Genomic DNA, 22,009 nt, shown 5'->3' with positions numbered 1-22,009 from the left:
TCCTTAGGATCATTGAGACCCCACGAGGTGAGATCTTGCATGGAGCCCCAGTCCGAGGGCGATTCCCAGTCATGTTTAGCTTCTTCCATTTTCTAATGATTGCTCCAACAGTGGACCTTTTTTTACCAAGCTGCTAGGCAATTTCCCCGTAGCCCTTTCCAGCCTTGTGGAGGTGTACAATTTTGTCGCTAGTGTCTTTGGACAGCTCTTTGGTCTTGGCCATGTTAGTAGTTGGATTCTTACTGATTGTATGGGGTGGACAGGTGTCTTTATGCAGCTAACAACCCCAAACAGGTGCATCTAATTTAGGATAATAAATGTAGTGGAGGTGGTCATTTTGAAGGCAGACTAACAGGTCTTTGAGGGTCAGAATTCTAGCTAATAGACAGGTGTTCAAATACTTATTTGCAGCTGTATCATACAAATAAATAGTTTAAAAATCATATATTGTGATTTCTGGATTTTTTTTTTTTTAGATTATGTCTTTCACAGTGGACATGCACCTACAATGAATTTCAGACCCCTCCATGATTTCTAAGTGGGAGAACTTGCAAAATAGCAGGGTGTTCTAATACGTATTTTCCTCACTGTATAACGTGTGTGTGTGTGTGTGTGTGTGTGTGTGTGTGTGTGTGTGTGCGCGCCCTTCCCCACCCAGAAGTACTGGAACCGAGTTTCACGAGTGAATTGTTTTTATGGTTTGAGGGTCCGTGTGAAGTCAACCAGAGGAGCCAAGCCAATCTGGCTTTGCATCTTCTGGGGTGGTGTGTGTGTACTGTGTACTGGGTCAGGTATAGAGACTGGCTTGCATTATCATTTGAATGCTGCTTTGAAGTCAGCTAGAGAGGTCAGGGATTATCCTGTGTTGTATCTTTGGTTTGGGGGTACAACACTGTGGTATGAAATCTGAAAGACACTAGCCAGACCCTACAGACTTTATACAAAATTTTAAAACTTGACACTTAATATTCGCCTTTTGCCAGCAACATGCTAGTTAGTTAACTGTGATGACTGATGTATGCATGTATTTAAAAAATATGGATATAAGATTTAATAAACTGTAACTTAATACTGACTTAAGTGTTACTTTGTTGTTCTTCAGTGTTTAATAGTGATCTGTAACAGTAATAACCATGGTGTCTCATTAGTGAAACTGCAGTATTTTGCTCTTTTAAAAAACCTACTTGCAACACTTTTTGAAAGTATGGTAATGATGAATATTTGTAGTGTAGTGCAACCTTAAAGTCTTGTATTTTTGCAGGCTATTGTTGTCTAATTCATTCTTTAGACCTTGAGTGGCTTTAGTAAATCATGTCAATATTTACATTAGAGGGAGATTAATATAATATATAATATTAATATAATATATAATATTAATATAATATATATATATATATATATATATATATATATATATATATATATATATATATATATATATATAACCTCTCAAAATGTCCAAAATGCCCAACTGGCTAGAATGGATTAATATATGTAGCATAACATAAAATGTAGTGAATTTCTTTCTGAACCTTAAAAGTGAATATTTTTTCAAGGCAATACATTAATTCTTACAAATGGCTATAATGTCTATAAAAAGTCAGATAAAGATGAAAATAGATTGAGCTATCAAAGCATATTTTTTCATTGTCTTTTTTATTTTTTTTATTTAACACCATTCAATTTATTTTGTCAGCTTTGCTTCTTATGTAACAACAAACCTAAATGCAATGTCACTCATTTTACAATAATTTCTGAAGTATTTAGATTACATTGCATTAATTAAGAATTGACAATGTAATTTAATAAAGTGAAAAAGAAATGTTTTCTTGAAATAGTGTAGATAAATTTGTGCACACGGTATAGCCACAGAAAGAAAGAAAATACACATTAAAATTAAAACCATAAACCAAAAAGGACAAACAGGAAATACTACAGGTTACTTCCAACAGTACAATGTCCCAAATCTTTTCATTTTAGACATCTAGACATGATCATGAAAAAATTTGAACTGGGGGTGACATTAGGGCTTGTGAAATGAGATAGAAAATAACTCAACATACAGCTATTATTGTCAAAATAGCTGTAATGTTTTGCATGGTTAAACAATGTACAGCTGCTATCACTTGGGGTGTACTCACTTTTGTTGCCAGCTATTTTGACAATGTTGAGTTATTTTTAGAAGACAGCATATCTATACTACTGCAAATTAACTATGCTAAAATATATCCAAGTTTTATTTCTATAGTATTAAACTTTGAAAATATTTACTAAAATAAAATGGTTCCTAAAATGTGAGGGGTGTACTGACTTTTGTGAGATACTGTATTTGTAGACAAATACATTAGCCTGGTGCGAGTCTCTGCGGTTTAAGTTTCTTTATGTTTTGAGGGCAAGTAAGTCCATTTAAAAAATACTAATAGTTACAAATAAAAATAACTATTGGAGCTGATATTAATATCCCATAATCAATGAGCAGTGATTTAGGCAAGACTGAAAGATGTCTGAGCAATAAATTGAAAGAAAAGCAAATCAGATCAAGGATTTGTTCAATGACAGCAAATGAGGTGTATGTATACATGTATCTCAGTCCCACCATACACACAAGTATGGAAGCTCTTACTAACAACATTTTATCAAATAAAATGTTGTATATTTTTCTAAAATAACAGAAAACAGATCAAAGAATCAATTAAACAAAACATTAATAGTAAAACAGGAAACATTTAACATTAGTGGAAGCATAAAGGTGAAGACAAACCCTTTAAAATAATATAATATGGAGGTAAAAGTAATACACAAGCTGCACATGTACTGTAAGGCAAAATAGTAAAAGTGTAAGAGTAGCAGTCCTGTGAAGCTGTTTGTCTGTAGTCTTTAATTCTGAGGAACGTAGTCTTCAATTCTTTTGTGTGTGTACATATTATAAGGATCCTGCAATGCTGAAAGGCACACAGAAATCTGTGCTATCCATATTTTGCCTTCACTATGCACCCACTTTTGGGACTTTGGCACTGGGCTATAATGCACACAGGCAGATTTCAATCATCGACCCATAGTATTTGTGTTGTGCCGTGAGCGTGATCTTTCCAAACCAATGCGGCGGTTGTCTGCAAAGAAAGAGAGAAAAAGTAATAAGATGTATATCTAGAATAAACAAGCAAATGCATGAAGAAAATAAATAAAATGGATATAATGTGAACATTAAATTCACTATCTATCTATCTATCTATCTATCTATCTATCTATCTATCTATCTATCTATCTATCTATCTATCTATCTATCTATCTACACACAGTATCTCACAAAAGTTAGTACACCCTTCACATTTCAGCAATCATTGTAGTATAACTTCTCAAGAGATAATACTATAGAAATTAAACTTTGATATATTTTAAAGTAGCCAGTGTGCAGCTTGTATAGCCATAAACATTTATTGTCCTATGAAAATAACAACATACAGCCTTTATTGTCAAAACTGCTCTAATACAAAAAACACAATTTGTGTTTTTTTTTGTGAGAAAAACATGATGAATAGGACATGCGGCTTTGCATGGTTAAACGACATACAGCTGTTATCATTTAGGGTGTACTAATTTTTGTTTATTATTTTGACAATGATGGCTGTATTTTGAGCTATTTTTAGGGGACAGTAAATCTATACTGCTATACAAGATACACATTGACTACTGTAAAATATATATCCAAGTTTCATTTCTTTAGTACCCTTGAGAAGACATACTAAAATGTCTCTCTCTCTCTCTCTCTCTCTCTCTCTCTCTCTCTCTCTCTCTCTTTATATATATGTGTATTTACTACAAGTACACTGCTGTTATCTATTACATTTATTATATTATATATTGCTGTAACTTGATATTTTTATACAAACTTTTTATATTGCATTGACAAAGTAAACACTTGATAAGAGAGAAGAGAAATGGTATTTCGATTCCTCTGTATGTCTGCACATACAGTGAGGTAAATAAGTATTTGAACACCCTGCTATTTTGCAAGTTCTCCCACTTAGAAATCATGGAGGGGTCTGAAATTGTCATCGTAGGTGCATGTCCACTGTGAGAGACATAATCTAAAAAAAAAACATAATCTAAAAAAAAAACATGACAGTCATGTTTAGCTTCTTCCATTTTCTAATGATTGCTCCAACAGTGGACCTTTTTTCACCAAGCTGCTTGTCAATTTCCCCGTAGCCCTTTCCAGCCTTGTGGAGGTGTACAATTTTGTCTCTAGTTTCTTTGGATAGCTCTTTGGTTTTGGCCATGTTAGTAGTTGGATTCTTACTGATTGTATGGGGTGGACAGATGTCTTTATGCAGCTAACGACCTCAAACAGGTGCATCTAATTTAGGATAATAAATGTAGTGGAGGTGGACATTTTAAAGGCAGACTAACAGGTCTTTGAGGGTCAGAATTCTAGCTGATAGACAGGTGTTCAAATACTTATTTGCAGTTGTATCACACAAATAAATAGTTTAAAAATCATATATTGTAATTTCTGGATTTATTTTTTTTTAGATTATGTCTCCCACAGTGGACATGCACCTACGATGACAATTTCAGACCCCTCCATGATTTCTAAGTGGGAGAACTTGCAAAATAGCAGGGTGTTCAAATATTTATTTTCCTCACTGTATGGTGGCATTGACAATAAAAACCTTGAACCTTCTTATGCTGTAAAGAAGAATAATCTTTATAACGAATGCAAGCAATGATGACTAAACTTTTGAAAGTGCAACATTCTAAGCTAAAATCAAGTAGTGCTCTGCTACAAGAAACAAGGAAGCCTAACAAGGACTTAAGTCTGTTTACCTTGCAAACTATGTTTGGGAAGCCAATGTTCCTTTGGGAAAATACAATTTATTTAATACATTTTGAATATATTTGTCTGAAGTTAAGAATTGTAAATGTAAGTATACAGTGTAAAGAGTAATTTATAATAATGTAATAATTAAAATTTCTTATTCTGAAAACTGAAGGAAATTTAAAGCGTAAATTTCAAGAGTAAGCTTAAAGGAATACTATATTAAGGTCTGTATTCAGAAAATTCAGATTCTACACATTCTACAGTTGTTAAGAAACCCACACAGTTGTTATCGACCTGATTACTTACATTTAGTCCCACTGTAGCTTTAAATTTTTTTTTATTCTTTTCAACATTTAAAAAACTCAAATGATGAAGCCCACTGCAAAACTGCTAAATTAAGTCAAGTCAAGTTTATTTTTATAGCGCTTTTTACAATGGACATTGTCTCAAAGCAGCTTTAGAGAATTTAAGAACTAAGGTAAATGATGTGTCTTTATCCCTGATCAGCAGACCTGGGATGGCTGTGGCAAGGAAAAACTCTATTAAATGTTATGAGGAAGAAAGCTTGAGAGGAACCAGACTCAAAAGGTGAACCCATCCTCATTTGGGTGATATCACCTGTTAAAAAAACTTCAAGTAAAAAAAAAAAAAAAAGTTTGAACGTTATAAAAATGCGGTACAGAAAACATCTATGAGAATCTCAAGAATTATGCAAGATTAGACAAGGAAATGTTGTCTGATAGGGCCTCCCAAGATTAAATAAATGATTGAGAACATAGAAAGCACATAGAAACCACCTGTTATGAGGTAAAGACAATTTATGAAGAGTTTCTAAAAAGCTTCTAAACCAAATCTGTGATGCAGAGTTTATACATGCCTATCACTTTTAGGATTCATTAACCAAAAGGTTTAAAGGCTCTGGAGTGACACACAGTGGATATGGAGATAGAATCTTGTCCAGATGTTGGATTAATTCCAGACTCAACAAGTGTTGGAAGAACAAGAAAAGGAAGCAGCAGAACTTCAAAGGCAAGAGGTTGAAAACAGACAATCTTTGGCACAATTTGAGTCTGAGGACATGGCTAGACAACAAGCAAAGCAAGACAAGTGCAGAAAGCTCAAATGTTTGGAAGAAATAAAGTTAAATGCTGCAAAAGCTTAAATAAGAATTTATAACCTCTGTCGTTACAGGATGCAGAAACATATATATATATATATATATATATATATATATATATATATATATATAAATAAATAAATAAATAAATATATATATATATATATATATATATATATATATATATATATATATATATATATATATATATATATAAATAAATATATATATATATATATATAAATAAATAAATATATATATATAAATATATATATATATATATATATATATATATATATATATATATATATATATATATATATATATAAATATATATATATATATATATATATATATATATATATATATATATATATATATATATATATATATATATATATATACAGTTAGTTCAGAATGCAGCAGCAAGAGTCCTTACTAGATCTAGAAAATATGAGCACATCACTCCTATTTTAATCTACACTGGCTCCAAATCTCGCATTAATTATAAAATACTACTACTGACGTATAAAGCACTTAACGGTCTCGCACCGCAGTATCTGAGTGAACTTCTGTACCAGTATAATCCTCCATGCCTACTTAGATCAAAAGGTGCAGGCTATCTGTTGGTTCCTCAAATAATGAAGACTACAGCAGGGGGCAGATCTTTCTCTTATAAAGCCCCACAGTTATGGAACAGCCTTCCAATCAGTGTTCGGGACGCAGACACAGTCTCAGTGTTCAAGTTCAGGTTGAAAATATAACTATTTAGATAATATAAGATAAGATAAGATAAGATAAGATAAGATAAGATAAGATAAGATAAACCTTTATTCGTCCCACTGTAGGGAAATTTCTTTGTTACAGCAGTATGAAGAAAAATAAGTAATAAAAAATAAATGCAAATATATAAAAGAATAGACAAATAAGACATACTATAATATTACAAGTATATACACAACACAATATATAAATACAGATGAGGGAAAGTACGTATTGCAGGTTGTATTGCACACAGGTGGTATTGCACGTATTGCAGGTAATATTGCACGTATTTCAGGTGATATTGCGGGTAATATTGCACGTATTGCAGGTAATATTGCACGTATTTCAGGTGATATTGCACATATTGCAGGTAATATTGCACACAGTAGTATTATTAAATAGTAAAACAGTAAAAACAGTAACTATTACACCATTGAACAGTAATAGCAGTGAGTATTTTGGTTAATGGTTCACTGGGAGCAGCTTTTATTGTACAGTCTAATAGCAGCAGGGAGAAAAGACCTTCTGTATCGCTCCTTCAGACACTTAGGATATAACAGTCTGTCACTGAAGGAGCTGCTCAACGAGGTAACAGTTTCATACAGGGGGTGGGAGGCGTTCTGCAGTAAGGATGATAGTTTTGCTACCATCCTCCTTTCTCCCACCTCCTGTACAGTGTCCAGGGGAATCCCCAGGACTGAGCTGGCCTTCCTGATCAGCTTGTCTAGTCTCTTCCTGTCTGCAGTAGAGATGCTGCTGCCCCAGCAGACCACTCCATAGAATATGGCTGATGCCACAACAGAGTCAAAAAAGGTCTTCAGTAGCTCTCCCTGCACTCCAAAAGACCTTAGTCTCCTCAGCAGAAAGAGTCTGCTCTGCCCTTTCTTGTAGATTGCCTCAGTGTTGTCTGTCCAGTCCATTTTGTTGTTTAGGTGAACACCCAGGTATTTGTAAGAGTCCACTCTCACAATGTCCTTTCCCTGAATGTTTACCAATGGAAGTGATGAAGTGTGTTTGTGCCTACGGAAATCCACCACCAGTTCTTTGGTTATACCCGCGTTTATCTGGAGGCAGCTCCGTTGGCACCAGTCCACAAAGTTCTGTATAAGTCCTCTGTACTCTCTGTCATCATCATTCGTGATCAGCCCGACAATGGCAGAGTCATCAGAGAACTTCTGTAGGTGACAGGTTGCTGAGCTAAACATGAAGTCTGCAGTGTAGATGGTGAAGAGAAACGGGGCAAGAACCGTTCCCTGCGGGGCTCCAGTGTTGCAGACAATCATGTCAGACTCACAGTCACGAGTCCTCACATACTGTGGTCGGTCTGTGAGGTAGTCCAGTATCCAGGCTGACAGATGATGGTCCACTCCCATGTACACCATCTTATCCCTCAGGAGCACAGGTTGGATGGTGTTAAAAGCACTAGAGAAGTCAAAAAAACATTTTGAGCCCCTTCCACACACCGCTGACGTTGTTCTGCTGCAGCTGATCCTCCATCTTCCTCCTGTAGCATGCTTTTCCTTCCCTGATCTTCTTTCTAAGTTCTCTCTGGACAGTTTTCAGCTCTTCCTTGTTTCCTGATTTAAAAACCCTCTTCTTCTCTTTAAGGAGAGTCTTTATATCAGGGTTAATCCACGGTTTGTTGTTGGGAAAACACCGTACAGTCCTGGTTGGTACAGTATTCTCCACACAGAAATTAATGTAGTCCGTAATACAGTCTGTTAAACTGTCAATATCCTCCCCATGTGGACTGCACAATTCCTCCCACATAGTTGTTTCAAAACAGTCTTTCAGAGCCTCATCGGTCTTATCAGACCATGTCGTCACTGTGCGGGAGGTAGCTGGTTGCCTGCATACAAGGGGTTTGTACACAGGTAGGAGATAAACCAGGTTGTGATCCGATCTTCCCAAGGGGGGGAGGGCTGCTGATGTATAAGCCTCCTTTGAGTTTGCATAAAATAAATCCAGTGTTTTATTGTCTCTGGTGTGGCATGAAACATAGTGTGAATGTGGGCAGAGTGAAGGATGGAGGGGCATGATTAAAATCTTTAGAGATAATGAGAAGGGCATTTGGACTCTGTGTTAACAGTCTGTTAACAACAGAATGCAGGACATCGCATGCTGATTCACCGTCAGCAGAGGGGGGAATATACGCAGCTATCGCGATAACATGCGAGAATTCCCTAGGCAGATAGTACGGCCTCATGCTAGCGGCTAACAGCTCAATGTCCTTAAAGCAGATATGCTCTTTAATAGTGATGTGTCCAGTTTTACACCATCTATTATTCACAAACACTGCCAGTCCTCCTCCCTTTCTCTTACCGCTCTCCATCGTTTTGTCCGCGCGCAGTAACTCAAATCCATCCAGAGCCACGGTCGTATCCGGAGTTAGCTTGGTTAGCCATGACTCCGTGAACAGCATGATGCTACGCTCCCGGAATTCACTCTGATGCCGACTAAGAGCCGCTAGCTCGTCCATCTTGTTGGGAAGAGATCTTACATTTCCCATAACGATGGACGGGAGAGTTGGTCTGTAGCGTCTCTTTTTATTCCAACACATAGCTCCAGCACGGTTCCCCCGTCTTCTCCTTCTTAGCTCGCGGGGAATATCCGGTTTTTCTTGTAGTAGCATCGGCGTGTTGCGGAATGCTAACAGCTGATCCCTGGTGTAAACAATAGGACCGTGGCTGTGAACAGAGTTTCCAGATGCGACTGTAAACAAAGTCCAAAAAAGCAGAAAAAGTAGAGCAAACTCGGTGGCTTTGTTTATGTCCATTGTGCGGCTTCCAAGTTTACAGTGTTCTCTTCAACTGGAGGCCACTCTGTGCAGCTTGGGAGCTTTTTCATCAATGCCTTGGGTGGTTCCATGAAACTCCGGAGTAAGAACGGGCGCTTTGAGGATGGATTGGACTGTAGGTAATTCGGGACAACCCAGATGAGGATGGGTTCCCTCTTGAGTCTGGTTCCTCTCAAGGTTTCTTCCTTATGCTATCTCGGAGAGTTTTTCCTTGCCACAGTCGCCACCGGCTTGCTCATCAGGGACAAACTTACTTATAAAGAACATACTCACTTTTAATCACCACATTATCTGTGTAAAGCTGCTTTGAGACAATGTTTATTGTTAAAAGCGCTATACAAATAAAAATGAATTTAATTTAATTGAAATGATCAAGCTAAAGAAAATTTTGATCTGGAATCTCTGCCAGTCACAGCCCATGTCCTTTAAGCCTCGAAACCTACATTTATCTCTCAAAATCTGCCAACCCTGACACAAACACTCAAGTCTCAAGTCACCCAATTATTTTACAAATCTTCCCCAGTTGTTAGTCATAGTCATGATTCACAATCTTTGCAATAGGCATATCAAGCTCTACCAGCTTCAATGCTTGTACCTCCTTTCCAAACAGCCCTGATTTGGTCAGCAAGCTAGCAGAAGTTATTAGTGCCAACTGGCTTTCAACACAAGAACCAGCATTATTTATGAAAGACCCTCTGAAATTCAAGGACTGGCAGCTCTCCTGCATTCCGAAGAGCAAAAAGCTGTATTACCTAAAAAAGTACTGGCACTGCCAGTGATTTTCACATTAGAGTTTATTCCAGCGAATGGGTAGCATATCCATTAGGAAACAAACTGTGGAAACAGCTCTGGAAAGGACTTTTCTGGAACAATTGACAGACAAGATTCAACCTTCCTTAGATTTTAAAGTAGGACTTTTGATTGGCTATAATTGTCAAAAAGCCCAGGATTGCCATCAGTCAAGCTAAAGAGAGAAGAGCACTTAAGGTGCAGAAATTAAATAGAAAATCATTCCTATCTGTACTCAAGGGACTTCGATTTTATCAGATTTACAGTGCAGATTATAACCAAGTTCAGGAAGACATGCTCTTCTAATCCAAGAGAAAGTATGCAAAGTATAAGGCAAAAGGAATATGGGAACTTCCTTAAGTTCCACTTCTTTTCAAGTGAGACAAACATAGTCTCTCAAATAATAAACTCTGTGTAGTACACACACTTACAGTATTTCATTTGAGAAGAGAATGAGGTGTGACAAACAGTACCACAAGGATTACTTCAAGTTCATGAATGACAAAATAGCCCGAAAGGATGCTGAGAATGTCCCATGGTCTGAACTGGATAAGCATGGTATATTCCCCACCACAGAGTCTAAAACCCCAAGAAACCAGAAAAGATCTGTTTACAATCTATTGGGTTTTGTTGCTCCCTTCTTGCGAGTTGGCAAACAAATTCTTTAGAGGCTATGTAAGGAAAAGGTAAGCTGGAACAAAGATCTTCCCAATCATATTCAGCCACAGTGTGATTTATGGTTTGGGGACTTGCCTGCATTGGCACTCCTGAAGATCCCAAGAAGTTACCATCCTTTAAGCTTCAACAAGTTGTTGTACAAGTGCTGTACAAGCTTTAAAATTTTTCAGACACAAGTTTCAGTCTATATGGTGCATGTTCTTATTCATATGCAAACAGGGCAGGTTAGATTATTTTGGGCTTTTTGTCATAAGGAAGGAAAACGCTTTTAAAACAATATGGATTGCTGTGAAGATTCCTTTATGAAACGATGGTCCACAGTAGACCATTGAATGTTGAACATCTTTATGATCATATATTATATTAATGGGCTTCTATTTTATTTATAAATAAATACATTTTACTATTTTTTAAACTGTCAAACCGAATTCCCAACAGTATCTACAAGCATTTCATTAAAACTTTTTGAAACTCGACAGTGCTCAGCCTTGCTGATAAAAAAAACTATATAGGTTCCCCTTTGAGAAAAAACCTAAGAAAGAAAAATAAAATACATCTACCCTTTCATTCTAATGCTTTGTGGACCTACATGTTATTAAATGATGTATGTTATTCTTTATTTATTTATCTGTCTTTCAACGTTGTCTTTTAAAAAGTGAACTGTTAGCTACAAATAGCTACAATCTAAAAACCCAAAGCCATTAGCTGAATTTTGGGAAGACTTTAGTTAGTAAATCATTCATGTCAAAGAAATCTCTAATGCACAACAACCACTGATGGGTCATATACCTTAAAGCTTTTCTTCCATTAACTCTCAACACTGTCAAACCCATTAGTGGAAGAAAAATATCTGGCACCATTATCTTGGAGTAATTTTTTTTCCATAGCAAAAACCTGTTGTTTCCTCCACTGTATGTAGCCACCATTATGGGACAAATGTGAGCCTTTTTTAAATTGCCACATTTCCCTTCCATTCTGCGATTTTATACCTGTGCAAGTGCTCTCCATCTACAGAGTAATCGACCTTTACAGAACAGTGTGGCTGTAGCCATGAGATTTGAATTTGTAACATTACAAATGTGCCATCCCCTTTGCCTACTGCCAAGCAACACCATTTAACAGCTATCAAAAGGGATTTCAGCAAAGCTATTGGCCATTAGAATGCTAGCTAGACAAAGAAGGTAAGAAGACAAAATGATAGAAAATCAAGGGTCATATAAGATACACAATTATTAAATAGAACAGAGAATAATTTCTGGATTTCAGTTCTTATATGTAACAGTGGTATTTGAATAAGTTCTTTTTTTTTAAAAGAGGTAAAGAAAATTCCTTATTATTTAATGAACATCATGTAAATTGGTATGTAAATATTTTATTTGCATATGTATATGTAATGTATAATTACAGCATATGGACAGGAAGCTGAAAGAACTTAAAGAAGCTAAGAACTAAAGGATGAACCTGCCAGTCTCGGGAGGAGAGGAGGTATGAGATTAAAGGTCCTCCATGTGGCATAAGAAAAAACATCTGGCAGACCAGCTGCTCCTCTGCTTAACATGCATGTTACCACAAGTGTTTAAAATCACACACACACACACACACACACACACACACACACACACACACACACACACACACAGACCAGACCAGACCAGACCAGACCAGACCAGACCAGACCAGAGTTTGAAATGGTTGGCCATTCCTTTCTGCTTATATTGCTGTTGTGCCTGTGCAAGTTTTACAATTCATTTGTATATGAAAGCTAATATAATATTTTTGCTGTAAAGATTGCTCGGTAAATGTGAGCTGCTAAAATAATTCTTGGGATGCAAAATAAATGCAAAGACAATTAATTAATGTGATGAAAATTGGCTCTGGAGATTTGGACCAAAAAACAAACAAAGAAAAGAATCAGTGGATGGGATAAAAATCAACTATTCAACTAGATATTATTTATTTTTTATATTGAGTCTGCCTTCGTATTCTGCATGATTTTATGATTTGATTGCATACTTGGCAATATTTTTTTTTTTTTACATAAATTATAAATGTACAATAATATTTGCAATTGTAACCTGTTATAAATTATGAAGAATAACAATTTTATTAATGTAGAATATTATTCATGAAAATTAAGTTAACCAACAGATTTGTTAAAAGGCAAAAATGCTAAAAGTATTTTACAAGCAGTGTTAAACAAGCTAACATGTAGGTGCTTACAACCTTCATGCTATTAGGTACTGGGATTAAATTCATAGAGCCATTGTCAGACCTTACACTGATGTAGTGGGTCCTGGGTTCCTACTGGTGCATATCAATGCCTGGCCATTGATGCTAGTGACCTGATTCCAATTAAGAACCTCTGGAACCATACATCATCTCATCAGAAGCAAGTCTAGACTTTGTCAGAGTAAATAGATGCACATGATGGCAATAAACACTACTGACAATATATATGTTATGATAAAATTCATACAAATTGGATCAGCCTGTAGTAAATGTTTTTTTTTTTTTTTACTTTGACTTTTGGTTTGATGAGCACTGACCATAGTCACATTTTGTTCTCACAAGTACACAATTTACATAAGTAAACATTTTCAACCTGAATATTTTGTTCATTTAGGTCTATTGTGTGATTAAATTGTTACCTTAATTTTTCTGAGCAGTGTATATTGTTATTAGTAAGCTATGCATTTTATTACTGTTTACTGGTTAGCAGAAAGCATCTCAGCATGTGGTGGATGGGCTACATCACACTAACCACACCTTGGTAAGTACTAAAGTAAACAATAAGGTAAAAATAAACAAGAAGCAGAAGTTCTAAAAAGAAACAAAACCTATCAGATATCATGTCTGCTTGAGTTTTGGTTTTTCAGTTTAATTTGTGCGTTCTTAACAAGACATTATCCCAATCAGCTTCCTCTTCATCCTTGATATAAAAATATCAAATATAGTATTACATGAGCCCATATAGAACTTTGTGATTACTCATCCACTTACAAGTTTATATAATTTTCCACTCAAACATATTAAAAACAGAAAAAAAAATACACATTATATTATTGTACAATGGCTATAAAATAAATAGTGTCTAAAAATAATTATTTTCTGCCTAGCATTTTTGGGCTTGTGGATTAAGGTTATGCAACTGAGGTGAAAGGCCTGGCAATTGCAAAAAGAACACTGCATGGAAATAGACAATCTCACCACAGACATATTGTCTAAGATAAAAGAATGAGCTAACTTGCCATGAAGCACACTAAACTTTTTTTTACGAACTTGACACACTCGAGTGAAAGCAGAACAAATAAGCTTAATTTCAGCATCTAACACTAAAGATGTCACAATAAAATGTATTTACAATCAATTGTTTCCTTTCAGGACCTCAAACTGCATCAAAAACGCTTTAGGAACGCCTTGCGTTGTCCACACTCTAAATCACTTGTAAAATCCGTCCAATAGGCAAGTCGTGTCGTCACCAGGAAGCTACAAAATGGCTGAGTGATGGTAGCGAATTATGTTCTGGTAAGCACTTGTGTGTAAATCTGTGCAGCCATGAGCTTTAAATGCAAGCAGAATTCGACAGTGTGTTCCTTCTTGCCCTGCTTCATTCAGAGTGGGGGAGTGGGGCTGATACACACAGCCGATGTATTGTTTGCTTAGCATAGGAGCATGCTTAGTCGGCTCTCGAGAGAGTCAACTTTTAGCATTTTTAGCCCTGCAGCTATGCGCTCCCGGAGAGCACTCTCCCTTGCGATTCAGGTCCCGCTCTTGCTAAGGTGGTCGCGGGGCTCGCAGGCCGACCTAGCAGGAGGCATGGAGATAGATGAGTCCTCTCCAGGCTCTCCTGCAGGGCCAAGTGCCCACTCCCCTGGGAAAGCACCGCTTTGGCGGTTCCTTCTTCCAGCAGGTGTAATGCGGTGCTCCCGATGTCCTCCTCTGAGGAGAGAGATTTTTTAGATGCTATCAAACCAACGGACTCCTCGCAGCCTGTGCTGTTCGAAGGAGATAGCTTGGCCCGATGAAAAGCGAAAGCAGCTCCAAGCAAGCTGAATGAGCGTTTCCTGCGTCCCGCGGCACAGCCTCTGCATGTCTTGGCTCGTCTCAGGAGGCCAGGTTGTTAGCCCTGCCACAGGACGTGCTTTGGGGCACAACCTCCCTCCAGCGGGTGTCTCCCTCCATCCCACCTGAGAGATCGCTGCGGATCGAGGAGACCCGCCGCCTTTTAGGAGGCCTCGAGAGGCTGGTTCCCTTGAGGGATTTTCTGGCAGCTTGGAAAGAGCTGCCAATTGTAACTCAGTGGGTCCTGCATACAATAGAGAGGAACTACTTGATTAAATTCAGGTCCTCTCCTACCTGGTTCTCACCCTGGTGGGACCCAAGCAGGCTCTGGTCCTGGAGCAAGAAGTACGCACCCGCCTGAGGAAAGAAGCCATCTTCGGGTCCTTTTCTTTGGCTTGACGCTCTAGCCCCGCTATGGCATCAGGGCATCTGCATTCTGAACTATATCGACGACTGGTTGGTATTAGCTCGATCAGAGCTTCATTGGAGGTTTTCAGTGGAGGTTTACGTGTCCGCTATCGCAGCTTACTGTACTGGGGTAGTCGCTAGGGAAAAACCCTCTCGTGACACATTTCCTGCGCGGCAGCTGGAGGCTGGGGCCCGGGATACGATCCAGAGTGCCTGTGTGGGATTTGGCAGTCGTGTTGGCGGCTCTATCTGAGCCCCTCTTCGAGCCTTTGGCCGAGGTAGCCCTTAGGTACCTGTCGGTTAAGACCGCCTTCCTTTTGGTGATATCCTCCCTTAAAAGAATCTGGGACCTACTTGCCTTGTCTGTGGCCCAGTTTCTCCTGGAGTTTACCCCTGGCATGGGCAGTGCTTTCCTCTACCCTAGAGCTGGGTATATACCTAAGATCCATACGGCTCCCCCACGACCTGTCATGTTGCATGCATTATGCGCTCCTCCCCTCCTATCTCTAGACCAGGAAAAGCAGAATTGACTGTGTCCAGTGCGAGCACTGGATACGTACCTCCACAGGACGAGTCCTTGGAGGAAGTCGGAGCAGCTGTTTATCTGCTATGGCCCTCATAGGAAAGTTTTTCCGGCAAATAAGCATAACTCTCAGCTGATGGATAGTGGATGCGATTTCCTCTGGTTATGAGTCCTCTGGTCTTCCCACTCCTTTCGGAGTCAAGGCTCATTCGACCTGGAGTATGGCCTTTGATCTTTGTCAGGTTTTACGACCTTGACATCAGAGCCACTCCCGGCTCCTCTGTCCTGCATGCTGGTGATGCCCAGACACACTAGGCAGGGACTGGTCAGCATGGTGTGATGAAATACGTTTATTTTCCTCCTTAGGGAACTAGGGTTACATACGTAACTTAGAGACGTTCTTTTTAAATACATTTCTTCTATTTTTTAAATTCCTGTTTAAAGAGTTTGCCACACACAGCTAAATAGTCAGATTATTATTTGAATATTATTTTTTTAAATAGAGAAATATATTTTTCAGACATACGGTCATCATGAAATTTTATATTCAATTCATATTATTTTTCAAATGACATACAGGTGTCTTGCTTTTTTTTTTCTTTCAAAGATAACGTGCTTTAATTATATGCTATAACTATGATTCATTCAACACCTAAGAAAATAAAAATATTATAAAATATTTAGTTTTATTCAAACTAAATGTTTAGTCAAATTCAGCATTACTCTCTACTAGCATTACATATTTTTGGCCTATCTTAGATTTACTAAGAAATAAAACAATATAAAATAGGTTCACAGTGTTAGAAAGGTATGTAATATGATGTATATTCATAATGACAACATCTGGAGAAGAAGGCAGTGGGATGTGGTGGTAAGCCATTGTGAGGTAAGCAGGGGAAAATTGGTAATCATGACCGGGTGTAAAAAATTGTTTGGTTTTGATCTTTGGGGAAGTTGGGGAACAATGGTGATTGTGGTGATAAAGAGAGAGGGGAGGAGAAGAGTGTCATGCTGAACCTACTGAAGAACATTTTCAGTTTGTTATTTGTTTCTGGCCCATCTTTGCATTCTCTGTATGGCCTCACAAGCTCTGTAGGAATACTAAACCGATTTCCAAAATGTGGTGCAAATTTCTGGAGTGCCAGCAGCTGACTGTACTTACGAATGAAGAGCAGAAGATGTGGAAAGGGAAAGATATTCTAGTATAAATACCTAATACAAGTGATATGATATTGACCCATACCCCTTACATCAAATGTCATGAATGTTCTTTAGAGACTAGTCCTGGTCTATTTTAGACTTCACATCAGCACTTTAATAGATCCCCTGCAGTTTGCCTACCAACCATATTTCTATGTGCTTTAAATACCATCCAATCTCTTCTGCCAAGAAAGAAAATTTAAAGCATGCAGGTGGGCATGTCCATGAATTTCTGGGTCACTGACTACCTGTCAGACAAACCCCAGCATATTTGTGTTCCTGCCTGTCTGAGCAGCTACTAAGCAGCACTGGAGTACCACATGAAATGGGGTACTTTTTACCTTTTACACTGCAGACCTTTAGTACATGTCAGACCTCTGCCACCTTCAGAAATGTTCTAATGACTTTGTGCTGGCCAAATGAATCAGGGATGAACGGGAAGAGGAATACAGGGACCTAATATACTATGTTAAGTGGTGTGGGGAAAAAACATCTGTTTCCTCAGTGTGGCCAAGTCCAGAGAGAAGTTAGTGTAGTACAGGTGGAAGAGCACCACAATTATCATCATAAGTCAGGACATTGAACTGGTTGATACATATAGATCCCTTTGTCAATTTTGACAACAAGCTGGACTGAAAGGTCAACTCAGAAGCTGTATACAGAAAAAAGAATAAGCAGACTACTTTCTGAGAAAGCTCAAATCATTTAATCTTTGCAGTAAGATGTTGGAGAGCTTGTTGTGGTAACCAGCACAGTCTTCTTTTCAGCAGTATTTTGGGGAGGACGCATCAATGTTGGAGATGTAAAAGATCAAGGTTGATCAAGGTGGCTGGCTCTGTCTTAAGCTGGTCTTTCTATCACTGGTCAGTTTTGAGCATTGATAAAATAGTAAGCTCCTTTTTTTTTGTTAATATTTGGTACAGTAGCCTTTGTTTGCAATTACAGAGGTCAAACGTTTCCTGTAGTTTTTCACCAGGTTTGCACACACTGCAGGAGGGATTTCGGGCCCACTCCTCCACACAGATCTTCTCTAGATCAGTCATGTTTCTGGCCTGTCGCTGAGAAACACGGAGTTTGAGCTCCCTCCAAAGATTCTCTATTGGGTTTAGGTCTGGAGACTGGCTAGGCTACGCCAGAACCTTGATATGCTTCTTACAGAGCCACTTCTTGGTTATCCTGGCTGTGTGCTTCGGGTCATTGTCATGTTGGAAGACCCAGCCTCGACCCACCTTCAATGCTTTAACTGAGGGAAGGAGGTTGTCCCCCAAAATCTCGCAATACATGGCCCCGGTCATCCTCTCCTTAATACAGTGCAGTCGCCGTGTCCCATGTGCAGAAAAACACCCCCAAAGCATGATGCTACCACCCCCATGCTTCACAGTAGGGATGGTGTTCTTGGGATGGTACTCATCATTCTTCTTCCTCCAAACACGTTTAGTGGAATTATGACCCAAAAGTTCTATTTTGGTCTCATCTGACCACATGACTTTCTCCCATGACTCCTCTGGATCATCCAAATGGTCATTGGCAAACTTAAGACGTGCCTGGACATGTGCTGGTTTAAGCAGGGAAACCTTCCGTGCCATGCATGATTTCAAACCATGACGTCTTAGTGTATTACCAACAGTAACCTTGGAAATGGTGGTCCCAGCTCTTTTCAGGTCATTGACCAGCTCCTCCCGTGTAGTTCTGGGCTGATTTCTTACCTTTCTTAGGATAATTGAGACCCCACGAGGTGAGATCTTGCATGGAGCCCCAGTCCGAGGGAGATTGACAGTCATGTTTAGCTTCTTCCATTTTCTAATGATTGCTCCAACAGTGGACCTTTTTTCACCAAGCTGCTTGGCAATTTCCCCGTAGCCCTTTCCAGCCTTGTGGAGGTGTACAATTTTGTCTCTTGTGTCTTTGGACAGCTCTTTGGTCTTGGCCTTGTTAGTAGTTGGATTCTTACTGATTGTATGGGGTGGACAAGTGTCTTTATGCAGCTAACGACCTCAAACAGGTGCATCTAATTTAGGATAATAAATGTAGTGGAGGTGGACATTTTAAAGGCAGACTAACAGGTCTTTGAGGGTCAGAATTCTAGCTGATAGACAGGTGTTCAAATACTTATTTGCAGCTGTATCATACAAATAAATAGTTTAAAAATCATATATTGTGATTTCTGGATTTTTTTTTTTTAGATTATGTCTCTCACAGTGGACATGCACCTACGATGACAATTTCAGACCCCTCCATGATTTCTAAGTGGAAGAACTTGCAAAATAGCAGGGTGTTCAAATACTTTTTTTCCTCACTGTATGTTACTACACTGCTTAAAATGGCTGTCACTTTAATTCACCTCAGGTCTGCTAGTGTATCATCAGTTTTTACAATGTTTACAATGAAAACACATCCGGCAATTAACCCTATGGGGTCAACAAATGCACCAGATCATTTTGTGGCATTTTGCCTCATAATAGCGTAACAAACTTTAATTAATTTCTTTGCAGTCTTTTATTATTGTACAGATAAGAGCAATGCATCATTCGAATCTGTAAAGGGTCTACTTTTATATAGACTTAATAATAAACAAAACGCTGTGCTTCTGTAAAATAAAAAAGTACAGGGTGCACTCTCCGCCATCTCTGTCTCTGTCATCTCTTTTCATACTCTGTTATCTCTCTACATATATGTATGTAGAGAAAGCTTGAAATGTCTACTTTAAAATATACCAATTCACAGTAAATACACATTTTCTTTGATTATGTAATCTGTATGAAAGGTAGAAGAGGTACAGTTTCTAAGGTATCTGGGTAACAGTGGCTCACACAAAATATTGACACTTTGGAAACAGTTTTGACATTCACTTAGGGTGTACTAACTTTTGTTGCTAATTATTTAGACAGTAATGGATGGATGCTGAAATGAAAGGGGTTTACTCACTTTTGTGAGATACTACAGTGAGGAAAATAAGTATTTGAACACCCTGCTATTTTGCAAGTTCTCCCACTTAGAAATCATGGAGGGGTCTGAAATTGTCATCGTAGGTGCATGTCCACTGTGAGAGACATGAAATCACAAATGTATGATTTTTTTAACTACAGTGGAACCCGGTTATGTCGATGTCCTAGGGGGTCGGCAAAAAGCATCGAGGTAACCGATGATCGAGATAAACGAAAATCAAAATGGCGGCAGTATATTAACGTGCTTGAAATTTCTTTATGTACATGATGTGCGTTAATAAATGAGAATGTGCATGCACGTGTTTTTGAAGGGTTTTTTACACAACAGCGTTGCCGCGATTTGTTTGATGAAGGCATGCTATAAAAATACATACAGTACATGTTTATCTGTCAGGAATCCACCTGCCGCGCCCCCTTCGACCCCCTTCAGCGTGTCAGGTGCTTTCTCAGCCGATTTCTCTGAAGCTCCCGGCTTCAATCGCGCACATATGGTGCTCGTTTAGCATCATCACCAGCTCCTATTTAAACTTCCACACTCTCACTGTCCATTATTGTTGGTATATGTTGGTTCACGGCGGTCGTTGTTATCGCTCATGTGTATCCCGGTATATGTCTTCCCACCGGCACTCTCTCAACGGCTGCTCTTTTCTTCCCAATGCGCACCGCGGATTCCCCCCCCGATCCTGCCGGTGTTCATTCTATGCTCATTCTATGCAAGCGCGGCTTTCGCCTCCCATTCATCGCATAACATTTAACAACAAAAGGCATATGTGCACTAACTAACAGCAGAGATTCACCAGTATACAATACAACACCTGTAGCAGCTGTAAAGCTTGATTTTTCCGCCACTTCCGCGAGTTCTTCTGCGGCTGCACCGAGATAACCAACGTTAAATAGCAAATTTTTCCCCCCTTGTGCTCGAGATATTAGGGTTCGGCGACATTAAAAAAATTTGACATAACCGATAAACAATGCTTAGAAAAAGCGAGAATTTGGCGGTTCCACTTCAAAAACGTCGACTTAATAGGGTTGTCGAGGTAACCGAGGGCGAGATAACCGGGTTCAACTGTATTTATTTGTATGATACAGCTGCAAATAAGTATTTGAACACCTGAGAAAGTCAATGTTAATATTTGGTACAGTAGCCTTTGTTTGCAATTACAACGTTTCCTGTAGTTTTTCACCAGGTTTGCACACATTGCAGGAGGGATTTTGGCCCACTCCTCCGCACAGATCTTCTCTAAATCAGTCAGGTTTCTGGCCTGTCGCTGAGAAACATGGAGTTTGAGCTCCCTCCAAAGATTCTCTATTGGGTTAGGTCTGGAGCCTGGCTAGGCCACGCCAGAACCTTGATATGCTTCTCACAGAGCCACTCCTTGGTTATCCTGGCTGTGTGCTTCGGGTCATTGATTGTCATGTTGGAAGACCCAGCCTCGACCCATCTTCAATGCTCTAACTGAGGGAAGGAGGTTGTTCCCCAAAATCTTGCAAAACATGGCCTCCACCGGTCATCCTCTCCTTAATACAGTGCAGTCGCCCTGTCCCATGTGCAGAAAAACACCCCCAAAGCATGATGCTACCACCCGCATGCTTCACAGTAGGGATGGTCTTCTTGGGATGGTACTCATCATTCTTCTTCCTCCAAACACGTTTAGTGGAATTATGACCCAAAAGTTCTATTTTGGTCTCATCTGACCACATGACTTTCTCCCATGACTCCTCTGGATCATCCAAATGATCCAGAGGATCATGATGATTTCTCACCTTCCTTAGGATCATTGAGACCCCACGAGGCGAGATCTTGCATGGAGCCCCAGTCCGAGGGAGATTGACAGTCATGTTTAGCTTCTTCCATTTTCTAATGATTGCTCCAACAGTGGACCTTTTTTCACCAAGCTGCTTG

The 22,009-nt window shown here is 38.7% G+C and overlaps 1 protein-coding gene and 1 long non-coding RNA gene across 4 annotated transcripts in view; one reads left to right on the top strand and one right to left on the bottom strand.

The window, feature by feature from the left end:
- Nucleotides 1-1,639: 1,639 nt before the first annotated feature.
- diaph2 (diaphanous-related formin 2) overlaps nt 1,640-22,009 on the bottom strand; it is a 322,782-nt gene continuing 302,412 nt past the window's right edge. For all 3 annotated transcript variants that reach the window (XM_083560212.1, XM_083560213.1, XM_083560214.1), the window contains one exon: nt 1,640-3,110. In XM_083560212.1, the coding sequence (XP_083416338.1) occupies nt 3,046-3,110 (65 nt within the window). In that variant the 3' untranslated portion in view covers nt 1,640-3,045. The remainder of the gene's footprint in view (nt 3,111-22,009) is intronic.
- LOC310736741 overlaps nt 8,153-22,009 on the top strand; it is a 311,461-nt gene continuing 297,604 nt past the window's right edge. Inside the window, exon 1 of the long non-coding RNA XR_014536645.1 lies at nt 8,153-8,341. This is a non-coding gene — a long non-coding RNA (uncharacterized lncRNA). The remainder of the gene's footprint in view (nt 8,342-22,009) is intronic.

This window comes from Silurus aristotelis, assembly GCF_946808225.1.
Source record: "Silurus aristotelis genome assembly, chromosome: 14".
Lineage (NCBI taxonomy): Eukaryota > Metazoa > Chordata > Actinopteri > Siluriformes > Siluridae > Silurus > Silurus aristotelis.
The sequence above is the reverse complement of the archived record's forward strand: the minus strand, read 5'-3'. Positions and strand labels throughout refer to the sequence as shown.